The sequence below is a fragment of the Taudactylus pleione genome, unplaced genomic scaffold, assembly GCF_031769625.1.
Source record: "Taudactylus pleione unplaced genomic scaffold, aTauple2 ptg000376l, whole genome shotgun sequence".
Lineage (NCBI taxonomy): Eukaryota > Metazoa > Chordata > Amphibia > Anura > Myobatrachidae > Taudactylus > Taudactylus pleione.
In genome coordinates this window covers 5,572,377-5,584,810 of record NW_028284777.1, presented here as the reverse complement: position 1 = coordinate 5,584,810, position 12,434 = coordinate 5,572,377, and the positions used below count along the sequence as shown (strand labels likewise).

Genomic DNA, 12,434 nt, shown 5'->3' with positions numbered 1-12,434 from the left:
GTGAGGCGGTTTACTCATTGAAAATATATAATCATACTGATAAATGATTATCACACTACTAAATGGGAGACTAACAAACAAGAGCAATTAGATATGTGACTAAGACAATGCATTATCTCTATCCCAGGGACGGGCTGGGCTAAGGGGCAGGGTACTCTCCCGGGCCGGTACAATGCTGCTGTTTGGGGCCACGGACACGCTGTGCTTGCACATAGCTTGTGGTTGGGAGGCATGCAGAGCATGCATCTGGCCACTCTGATCCCCTCTGACTGCTGACACACACTCGCTCTGAGGGCCTGATTCAGTAGTGCACCGCTGAACGCAGATTCCCGATGTTTGGGAATCTGCGCAGGCACCAGACCCATTCTGCGCATGTGCAGAATGTGTCTGCAAGTCCCCTTGCAAATTGGCAGCAGACTGTCAGTGATTGACAGTCTGTTGCCATTTGGGGGCAGGGAGGAGGCAGTGACAGCCTCCATTACCCGAAACGGAGGCGTGTCGCCACCGTTGAGGGGGAGGGAAGAGGCCAGGATCTCCGTCTGTTGACGGAGATTTCCTGGCCTCTTCCTCTAATCTGCGGCGGCCGGCTGTGGAACCCTATGGGTCCAATGGCTATGTGACTGCATTCATTAGCATATTTTTGCAGCAGACTTGCGTGTGTAATCACAGCCATGATTGCAATAGTGATCCATAAATGAATCAGGCTCTATGTTCTTATTTAAGAAATAAAAAATAACCATGGGTTTCATGGCCGGGGACATTACCGGACATTAGAGGGTAATGCGTGGGGCGTGGCTGTGCAATTGCGTCATTGTGGTCCTATCCCGCTACACAATGCCGAAATGAAAGGCACTGTAAAACAGGAGCGGGGCCATGATGAGGCGATTCAGTGCAAATCGCGTCACCCCCCTATCCCTGCTCCGGGGGTTGTGTGGGTGGAGGTGGCAGGAGACTTGCCTGCTTTTCTGGACAGCCGGGAGCACCACACAATTTTTAGGAGCCTTTTGGCTGTTCCGGGAGAGTAGGCAAGTATGACACAGAGTTGCATGGACCTAATGGCTTCTGGCATATTGAGGCTAAATGAGCAAGGACACATCTGTACCCTTCCTTCTGTGCAGGACCACCCAAAATCTGTTTTCAGCAGGAGAATGTTTGACACTGGCAGCAAATGAAATGTGCACTGCATACTGTATACAGCTGATGAGTTCTCTTTGGAAGATGCAATGTTCCTGCCTCTTACACAGTCACAACAGTACTTTGGCAGCAAACAGGCAATGGAGGTTTCCAAGGACTAGACTGACTGCATGCCAAGTAAACAAAACGCATAATCCTTTTAATTAAGGAAAAAATAAAGCTCTATTGTTTCTAAATGTTGATGCAGCTAATTGTGTTTTAATTTAATAGCAAAGAAATGAAGGAAACACATGAGATACATACATAAGGCTAGTGATAGAAAGCTGACAAGGGAATAAACACGGTGATAGAAAAGAGTAATAGAGGGAGAGATATATGTGGCCGGATACCAGTCACACGTGTGTAAAGTGGCCGCTGCGGTACTGAAGGAGTTAAACCTCGTGCTGAGGCGCTATTTTTAAAAAGACCTTTAGGTGTAGGGTGCTACAAATTTATAGGTAATAATGTATTTTACCATGTTAGATTTATTGCGCTATGCGCAGTTGTTAAATTTAGGAAACTAGGTTAAATGTACAGCCTATGTATTTATAATGAATGTATAAGGTATTTTGGCCCTCATTCAGAGCCGCTCGCTAGCGGCAGTACGCTCGTTCCGAGCGACGTTCGCACATCTGCGCATGAGTACGGTTTTTAGTACGCATGCGCGAACCAGTCAGTGCGGGCGAAAATCGTTTGTACGCTATATAGCGAGTGCCTGCTATTTTGAGTGACAGAATGAGGCGTATGTGGGTGGTAACAGGGGAAGGTGCTTGAAAATGGGGGAGTGGAATTTGAACGCAGGCGTGCTTAAAGGTCAAAACGGGCGTTTTAAGGGAGTGCATAATTAATACAGCAGCGTCATTGACCACGTCACTTGGTTTTTTTAACTCAGAACTGCTCGCAAAATAGCAATTGAAAAAACCAACCACAAGAATAGCGAGCAGTTCATACGCTGTACGATGTACTCGATTAATCTAATAAATAGCGGACATGACGTATGGTGCGAGCGGCCAGGGGGCGTTTTTATCAAATAAACGAGCGTATGTTTTGCTCGCTCGTTCAAACTTAGAGGTGTGACACACTGCAATTTGCGAACGGATCATTTGAATAGCCACCCCTTGTTTTTGAACGAACGACCGCAAATAGCGAACGGCTCTGAATCAGGCCCCTTGTTTTTTAATGCTTTGACATTTATAACCAAATGGATTTTGAGACATTCTAACATCCTAAGTGATATGTTATTTATCCTGTGTCCAAACTCTTTGTTTACAGACCTTTCTTTGAAATGCACTCCAGAGGTCTCCTGTGTGTCTGTATAAATGCAGGTTTGGGGAAAACAATTTGTTTGTTTTTAAGAATTTCCTGTAGTGTGGAACTTCCTATATGCTAAATACTGTAAGATAGTGTTTTAGGAAAGCCAACTGGTTTGAGTGGTAACAAGGAAATTTAGTTATTTCCTTTGAAATGTAAGATTTGTTTATTCTGTATAGATAGCATGATTGGCTAAAAGAAACACAGGGTGGATTTACCACCTGTGGTATTGTGTGTAAGAATGGGACATAAAGAGGGCATGTGAGCGCTATCTGTAGGTGTGATTCTTTTTGGACTTCAAGAAGGAATGAACTTCTATAACATCTGTATGCTGTGATTTACCCTGAGCACCTTCAGCGAGGGGAATTGTCTTTTTCAAGACATTGAGCAATAAACATTTTGCCTTTAAGCCGACTGCATCTATATCCTGCGACCACTGGAATAGTGCAAAACGCTATTCTGTTCTCCAGCTGTTCTGGATTGAGCCCAGTGTCTCCTAGCTAATGCCTTCTGCCAGCTACCCTGCAGAGACTTGTCCATGGTGAGGACTAGGGGAGATTAGCTGACACTAATCTGTTGCAGCAGCATACCCACTCAGAAGTAAATGGTTCCAGGTGCTGATGGTAGGAGCCTGGGTGAAGCGGTTCCAGGTGCCGATGGTAGGAGCCTGTGTAGAAGTAAGCAGTTCCAAACACCTTTGTAGGAGTTTGGTGGTGGCAGCGTGTTACCCGCCCATGCCACGGTGGGCAGTAAGAGGGAATACCTAATACCCAAACATCCAGTGGGATCAAAATTAATCTGTAGCCGCTTGATGGGAACAAGGTTATCTGGCCATAGATATTGGGGACATAGCGGTGGGATAATCCCAGGCGGCTTTTAGGTCACTCGATTGGAGAAACCTAGTTACTCAGGAGAAGAGTAACTGCAGTTCAGGAGAACGCACAGGATGGCTGACTACAGCAGAACGGAGTCGCACCAGACGGAGGTGGGAATCGCTGATGGCGACAGCATCCATGAGGATGGTGTAACAGCGGACGCCCCTCAGAACCTGGTGAGAGCTACAAGACCCGGGCCCCTCTCACAGCAGTTATGTTTCCCATAGAGATGAGCGGGTTCAGATCTCAGAGATCCGAACCCACCCGAATTTCGGGGATCCGGGGCGATCCGAGCGAAGCTCGGATCTCCCTGCCTGCCCCGGATCCCTCAAACGAGGCAAAACCTCACGAATCCGCTGTCGGGTCGCAAAGTTTTGTATTGAGCGTGCTTAACACTGATTGGCTGAGAAAGCTGCCTGTCACGGCTCTCAGCCAATCAGCGTTAAGCCCATTAAAAATGCAGAAGAAAAAGAAGATGGCGCTCGCCATCCCCCGCCGCCTGACACCGCTGGCACCCCTACTGGCAGCATCTCCCGCTGCCAACACCACCGCTGCCGACACTCCTGCACTGCTGCCCCACATACTGCGGACACTGTCAGCACTGCCGAAACTCCCACACTGAGGACACCACCAGTACCCCTGCACTGCTGACACTGTCAGCACACATGCACTGAGGATACTTCTGGCACCCCCGCTTTGCCGACACTGCCAGCACCCTGCATTGAGAACACCTCTGCACTGCCGACACAGTCAGCAAACCTGCACTGAGGACACCGCCGGAACCCTGGATTGAGAACACCCCTGCACTGCCGACACAGTCAGCAAACATGCACTGAGGACACCGCTGGCACCCCCGCTCTGCCGACACCGCTGGTACCCTTCACTGAGAACACTGCCAGCACCGCCGCACTGCCACTCCATGTACTGAGGACACTGCCAGCAACCCCCGCACTGCTGACACAGCCAGCAAACCTGCACTAAAGACACCGCTGGCATCCCCGCACTGCCGACACAGTCAGCAAACCTGCACTAAAGACACCGCTGGCACACCTGCACTGCCGACATCACCGGTACCCTTCACTGAGGACACTGCCAGCACCGCAGCACTGCCATTCCATGTACAGAGGACACCGTCAGCAACCCCGCTCTGCCAAGTCTGCCATCACAGTAAGGGCACTATTGGTGTATCCAACCCACACTGTATCTGTGTTGGAAATTAGAAGCTGAACTGCCACATGTTAGTGCAGCCCACTGTGTCACTTAGCTTAGTCAGCCAGCTAGCTGGATGCAACCTTTTGGGCTTAACTAGATTAAGCAAATAATATTGTGAGGTGGTCAAAATTGATTGGAAATTACTGGAAATAAATGTTGAGGTTAATTATACTGTAGGAACAAAAACAGACCCATTTTTGTGATTTTAGCTGTTTTTATGATTTTTTAAGAAAAAATATAGTTCTAAAACCAAAACACGAAAACAAAACATGGAGGTGAGGTTTTGGCAAAACCAATCCAGATCCAAAACCAGGTGGGATCCAGATCCAAAACCAAAATACGAGGGTTGGCGCACATCTCTAGTTTCCCAACATTCCCCACCAGGCTGGAATCGCAATTTCCTGATGGGGGTTGAACGTATACACTAGCAGATCGGCTAGCGGAGTTGGGAGAAAGGGCAATGGAGCAGGAACGCAGGCTCATCATCAGGATGTGACATGGCAAGTGGGCACCACCGGCTGTGGTACCCTGAAAACCATTGCCAATTAGAATGCATAAAGTTTGCCAAATTTGCAGGCAGCGATCGATTTATTGATGGACATTTACAAGCATTTGAAAGGACTTGCAAACTCTATGATATGCCTAAGCGGGAGTGGGTCAGACACCTAGTACCCTTTCTGTATGGAGAGGCTCTGGAGGCCTATCGAGGAGTGGCCACTGAGGACTGTAGTGACTATGACAAAGTCATAAGGACCCTCCTATAGTGATATTTCATCACTCCTGAGTCCTACACGAAAATTCTGGGACTTGCCCAAGAATCCTACCAGCACCCACGAGCAGTTCACCACCCAGCTGAGGCAGTACATGTTGAAGTGGGTGAGGGGATCTGGTGCCACTACCCGGGTTGTATTGATTGACCTGATGAGCTAAGAGCAGTTCTATCACAGGTGCTCCCCAGAGGTAAAAGAGTGGGTGCTAGACCGGGAGCCACCCAGCTTGAAGATGGCAGCTCAGTTAACCGATAAGTATGTAGTAATTCAGCCACAAGAACAAAAGTACACTCGCAGCAGCGAACCTCAAAAGACTGTACAAACAGGGGGATACCGCTTTTAGGCTCAAACCCACGCTTAGTAAATATGCGTCTTATATACTTGTCTTTTTTAAAAAATCAATAGTTGGAATGATGTTCTAAAGTCAATCATTTGGTCTTTTTTTCATCGGTTTTGCCTGTAGTAAATGAGCAGTTTGCAAAACCGACAGAATAATTAGCAAAATACAAAATTACCCCCAGGACTCAAGAGCAACATTCCAAAATTTCAGATTTAGGGGGTATATTTACTAAGGTTCAATTTTGTGTTTTTTGTTTGATTTTCGGTTGTTTTTAGGTATATTTTGCAATTCGAGATTTACTAAAGTCAAAATTAAACATCGGCCCAAAAACGACTTTCGACCAAAATTGAACGTCTCTGTCAAACCGATACTTTTACATAGCGGACTATAGAAACATCAGATTTACTAAGAGTCGTTTTTAAATTCGACCACAAAACTGACATACAAACCACCCTAACAATAAATCTGCCTGAGGCAGGCGAGTTTGGGAAAAGCAGTGATCAGTGCAGGCTTCTTAGGGCTAAAAGTAAATTAAAGTGCTATTATGTAGCAATAATTATTTTGGGGTGAGCGTTTGGGAGTGGGGCCCCCGGGGTTGTTCTGGCTGAACCTTTCTCATGGCATCACCACTTAATTCACATAGAATATTTTTTCACTTCTCTAATCGTTTGTAAATTATTTATGTCATTTTAATTCTATTACATTACAGTAATGGTGCGTACACACTGGGCGATAAAGTGGATGACTGAACGATAACGATATCGTTATCGTTCAGCTGTCTACTTTATCGTCCATTTTTAACACGAAAAAGATGAACGATGACGACGACGCGCGTCCCCGCGGGTCGTTCGTCATCATCGTTCATCGGGCTGACATGCAGGCCAACCTGACGATCTCGTCAGGTTGCTGCATGTCAGGGAATGGGGGAGAGAGCCCGGCGCTGAACGATATCATTAATGATATCGTTCAGCGGCTGTGCTCAATGTCATGAACGACATTGAGCACAGCCTGCCGGGGACAACACTACACGATATCGCTCAGGGAGCATATCGTGTAGTGTGTACCCACCATAACACTTATTGATTTATCTGTACACATCTATCCTTTACACGTCACTATCACCTTTTTTCCCCTTTTCGTGTGATGCCCTGGGGATGGTCCTTGGCTGGAATTTTTTGGGGTGCCTTGCTTCTTGGACGTGAACCCCTTAATGTTAGGGACGCTGGTATAGAGGAGCCTTGATGTCGGCCCAGCGCTTATTCATATATTTGCAAATGTATGTAATCAATACCTCTGAATTTCTATTATCATGTAGGATTCAAGTATTTTTGATTTAGCTGCAGTGTGCTGGAGGGCAAATTCCTTTTTTCTGTAGTTCAGTGTAAACCCCGCCCTTTACAAGCACCTGTAGTATATCATTAAGCTGACTGAGCAACTACCATATTTTTCGCAAACATCAGATTTACTAAGAGTCGTTTTTAAATTCGACCACAAAACTGACATACAAACCACCCAAACAATAAATCTGCCTGAGGCAGGCAAGTTTGGGAAAAGCAGTGATCTGTGCAGGCTTCTTAGGGCTAAAAGTAAATTTAAGTGCTAAAAAGTTAACAAAAAAAGGCATGGGGTCTCTCCAAAATCCGTAACCACACTGAGCTGAGCTGAACCTTTCAGACTGAGCTGGTATAGGGAAAAAAATTAGCATGGGGTTCCCCCTATTTTCCTGAACAAGTCGGGGTGCTAATGCCATGGCAGGAAGACACACTGCATGGGATCCCACTGCCATCACATTAACCAGCCACAAACTGGTCAGCCCAGGGAGGGAAATCCTCGGAAAGTGGGAGCTCCAAAAATAGATTAGGGTCCTCCCTCCCAAGGAACAACCAGGGCTCTTGCCCACACCCCTGGATGCATTAGGTGCAGGAGTGTAAAATATACATTTAATATTATTCTTTACAGTGGAACTACAGGTCCTAGCAAGCCTGCCCCGGAATTCCAGCACTTGGAAAACCACAAGTGCCAGCATGCCCGAACACTCTTAGCCTGCTGGCACCTACAGTTCCACTGTAAAGAAAATATTACAAAAACTACAGCATCCATATTATATTACTACACCCCTCCTCCCCAGATAACATTAAAAACGCCCCTCCCCAGGTACTTCGCGATTGTTGAAGGAGGATCTCTCATCTCAGTACCAGTCCGGAGCAGAGATGTACTGTAGAAGAGACTGTTAGAAATTTCTTGTTTTTTGGAAATTTTTTATGATTTATGATACATAAGCCTCTATGTGTCCTATCACCCCGTAAATTACATCTGTATCTGTGGGGGAACCCACATTTGAAAGAAAGGAGTCCTCTCTTTCATATTATGTGGCCCCCTAGTAGCTATTGTCTGTTCATCACCTCTGATCATAGACAATATTACCCTGCTGTAAGGGCTGCTACAGCTCTAATGCTCTATTACATGCTTTATGTAGGCTAAATCGGGCACAAATGAACTACATTTGTTTTGCTAAACATATGGTGCACAAGATGCTACTAAGGAAATAATTGCATAGAAGATTTTCTTTGACTCCTGGCAAGGCAGGATATGCTAAGTCCTCATTATTGTTGTAGTTATTATTATTATCATTACTAAAGCTTCAACGTCATCCACTCCTCATTAAAATTGTTTGTGTGTTCCTGTGTATTTCTAAATATTAATAAGTGACAAATGGGTAAATGGAAATCTTCAGATGAAACTTATTTTTGAACATGAAGTCCATTCTCCCATCTAATGGAACTTCATAAATTTAATCTCTGGGGGAAAATCTGGTGGTTGGCTCATTCAATTTATGTATAAATGCATTCTCATTGTTATTTAGTTAGGTTGTAAACTGAAGTAAATTGCCCAATAGGCTTCAATCAACATCATTGTTAAATCCTAGTTAGATTCATATTATCCTGACTCTTATACCTGGATAATATACTGAGTGCAAGGATGATTAGAATTTCCTGATCTGCAGTGATCCTGCCTATGGAAACCCCTAGTGAGTTATGTATACAATGTTCTTGTCTAGAGATCAGATATGAGTTTTTGCTTTTTCATGTGGCCATTCAATATTAATGACCTGTTTGTACTCTATTTTTTATTTCACTAGCTTTCAAATTCAGAAAAACCACATGTATTGTGCCATCACAATATCTGCAAGAAGTTCTCCTATTTATCTATTGGTTTATACATGCCTGAAATAGGTAAATATAGATGGCACAAACTAAACTCAATTGAAGAACTTGAAAGTTTTATTAAGAGCAAGCTGCTCATGGACTACCACATCCTCTATCCAAATAATGGATTTTGTGTAATTCAGTGTACTAACAATGCTGGGGAACATGTATCGCAGCTACTCATATTACCACCCGTGCCTCATCCAGCTAGTAAACAACCCAGGAAAATACACAGCAATAGGCCGTTATTAAATATTAATATTTTGTTACTGGATTCTGTTTCCAGACACCATTTTTATAGGTCATTGCCAAAGACTTTACAAAAATTTAGAGACCTGAATGAAAAACATTTCAAAAGTGGACATGTGTTTGATTTTGAACTCTTTCAAGGGATCAAGGGGCGGACATTGGAATCATTACAGGCCCTTTTTGGCGGCTACAGGGCTTTACTTCCTGTGTTGGATGCTTTACAGATGCCTCTGAGCACGGTGGATATAAATGAAACCTTTGGGAAATTTAGAGCCTATGGCTATGAGACAGTCTATGTGGAAGATATGTGCTGGCTCTATGATTGGGGTCTTGTTAAGGAACAAGGGGCAATTAATCTGTCTATCCCTCTCCTAGAGAGAGCATATCTATTTAATGAAGCTCTTCGCAGGGCTGGAATAGACCGCATTGATGTTACCTACAGTAGCTGTTTAATTCTTCAGGAGAATGGAGTGAGGGACACTTTTCATGGTCCTGCCTCTGTCTGCTACAATGGCATCCATCAGCACACCTATCTTCTACAATATCTGGAGTACTTCATCAGCCGTTTCTCAAGCTTACATAGGCCTACTTTTACTTTCATGATGTTAGACATAGCACATGAGGACACGGGCATCAGGATAAAACAGATAGATGATAATCTAGCCAGGCATGTCTCTTTTTTGGCACATCAACCAAACACAGTATCATTAATTCTATCAGATCATGGAAACATATATGGACGCTTTCTTTCTGCATCCCCAGAATCCCATGTGGAAATCTTCCATCCTTCTTTGTTTATGATTGTAACGGATAGTGCATCAAAAATCTTGGGAGATGCAAAAATGAAGGCATTGCTGGTAAATCAAAACAGGTTAGTTAGCCTTCTAGATGTGCATTACACTTTATCCGGCATGCTTCCCTCCATTAATCACACTCATGGAAAGCTATCAAGAGTCAATGTTAACATTGATGGTCTATTAAGCCCTGTTTCTCCCTTAAGAAAATGTAAAGATATACTAAGGCAGCACCCAAATATGTGCATTTGTCAAGGTTCCTACATAATGGAGAATAACTCTTCCTATTACTCTTTATTTGCAGAGTTTGCTTTGAGCTGTATTAACAGAATGATTATCCAACAACAAAGGAATAACAGAGGATCATGTATGATGCTCACTGCTACCAGGTTTAGTGATGTAAAAATCAGCACTGAAGAAGGAGTTGGTGAAATTACAATTTTGCTGGACCTTTATGTCATGTCATCTTATAGCACCAGGGACAAAGAGGAAAGATTCACAGTAACTATGCTTTTTGGTTCTACAAGCCAGAGAGAGGGAATACTTTTCCTGGGGTACAGCAGACTGACGTCATTTAGTGTATATAAGAAATGTGCAGACCCTACTGTTGACTTACAGTTATGCATTTGTGACAGATTCCCGGTATCTGGAAATAGGTTTGATAATTATAATGCATCTGAAAGTGTATTGTGGACAAAGACTTACAGGACACTAGTCCATGAGCCATGCCTTTTCCTGAAAACCAGGAACTATACAGAAGGTGTGGTGCTAGCCATTTCCAATACTTGCTCAGATAGAAAGTACAGCATTCAATTTAATTTCATTAGTAAGAACCTGAATTCTTCTAACAAAATGCCTGTCAAACAGATTGTTGAGTGCAAAACAGAAAGTTTGCTTGTGGTTGGCATTAGAAAAAAAGAAAATCAGCCATGGAAATACAGGTATACACTGAAATATAAAAAACTGACATTAAAAAAACATAAAACTTTTATTCTATCTTAATAAAAAAGACATTGGGGTGAAATTAATTAGCCATAGCACTTACTGCGTGGCTGCAGCTCCTGGGTTTTTAATGCCTGAAGCTATTCAATTAGTCTGTTTTCTTGAGGAGTAAGCCATAGATTTTGGCTTAAGTGCCCGGAGATATGGGTTAACCTTTTGTTGGGCAGCTGCGGAAAGCTGCAAAAGCCCTATTTATCGCACATTTCTGTTCGCACCTCAGGGGCAAACAGAAATCTGCATTAAGTGCAGACTGCGGGCTGTAATTGAACAGCCCTCTGCACTTAACCCAGGAGCTACAAGCCCATGGTAACTGCAGCAGGTACTTGAATTTGGCCAGTGTTGGACCGAGCGTCACATGGGCCTAGGGCTGAAAATGTTCAAGGGCCTATTATGTGAAGCAGAGGAGGTGTGACTAGTGTTGTGTGGGTGTGGCCAGAGCCATTTGGGTGTGTACAATCCCTACATTATCAGCCCCAATGTCTCCCTACATAGATAAAAATAGAAATATTGCATCATTTTGTGAGAAAACTAGAAATACAATTTTAAGACTTATGATGATGGACATATGTTTATGTGGAGGCCTGGAGCTGGAGCTCCATCCGCCCTGAATTTATCCCATTATGTTCATGCAATGTTAAGCGATTATTTAGATCATGTAAGTAATAAATTAAATAAATACTGAGGAAAATTAATTATTTTAAGGGCATGCACACAAACTCACATAACATATATACACATGACTTATACAAGGCAAGAAATGTGGTACTGTACTTTTATTCATTTATATGGAAGATTCTAAGTGACTCCAATAAAGAATAAATACATACTCTTCACTTTAATCACTTTTGGTATTTTTTTAATCATTTTTGGAATATTTAAGCAAATGGAAAACTCAACTGAAAAATTATTCCATTAACCTGAGTTCATCAAGAGTTTGAGGGGCCTATTCATCATAAATAAAAAAATTGATGGAGGTAATTAAGTTTAGAACTCGCATGGAGTTCTACCTAATTACCTGAGGAATTCATCATTCCTCCTCTATAAGTATCTATTCAGAAAACCTGTCATTTTTGCGATTACAGCTTTTTTTTTGCACAGTTACATTCCCAAAATCGGTGCATGCGCAGCACTGACTACAGCTGCGGTAATTCTGTGCCCCCCCAATCACCTCCCCTCCGCTCACCTCCCTGTCCCCCACCTACCTGGCCGCAGCAGCCGCGGACCCCGACCTCCCACCAGCAGAGGAGAAAACAGTAAAGTTGCAAAAAAAAAAAAATATATATATATATATATATATATATATACACATTTTTTTACTGGGTTCTGCTGCGGTAGAACACAGTCAGAGCAGCTGCCGGAGCTGGAGGAGGGACAAGGGAGTGACGGAGGGTGCCAAAGGAGGACCTGCTTATGCTGAAAGCAGGTAAGTGTAACCAGCTGTACACTACCTGAGAGTGGCATATAGTAACACCATCAAATTAAAAAAATACATCATTTTTGGA

At 43.7% G+C, this 12,434-nt stretch overlaps 1 protein-coding gene across 1 annotated transcript in view; it reads left to right on the top strand.

The window, feature by feature from the left end:
* LOC148508144 (uncharacterized) overlaps positions 1–10,943 on the top strand; it is a 51,286-nt gene extending 40,343 nt beyond the window's left edge. The window contains exon 4 of the mRNA XM_088445008.1: positions 8,821–10,943. Within this exon, the coding sequence (XP_088301134.1) occupies positions 8,821–10,932 (2,112 nt within the window). The 3' untranslated portion in view covers positions 10,933–10,943. The remainder of the gene's footprint in view (positions 1–8,820) is intronic.
* Positions 10,944–12,434: the final 1,491 nt, after the last annotated feature.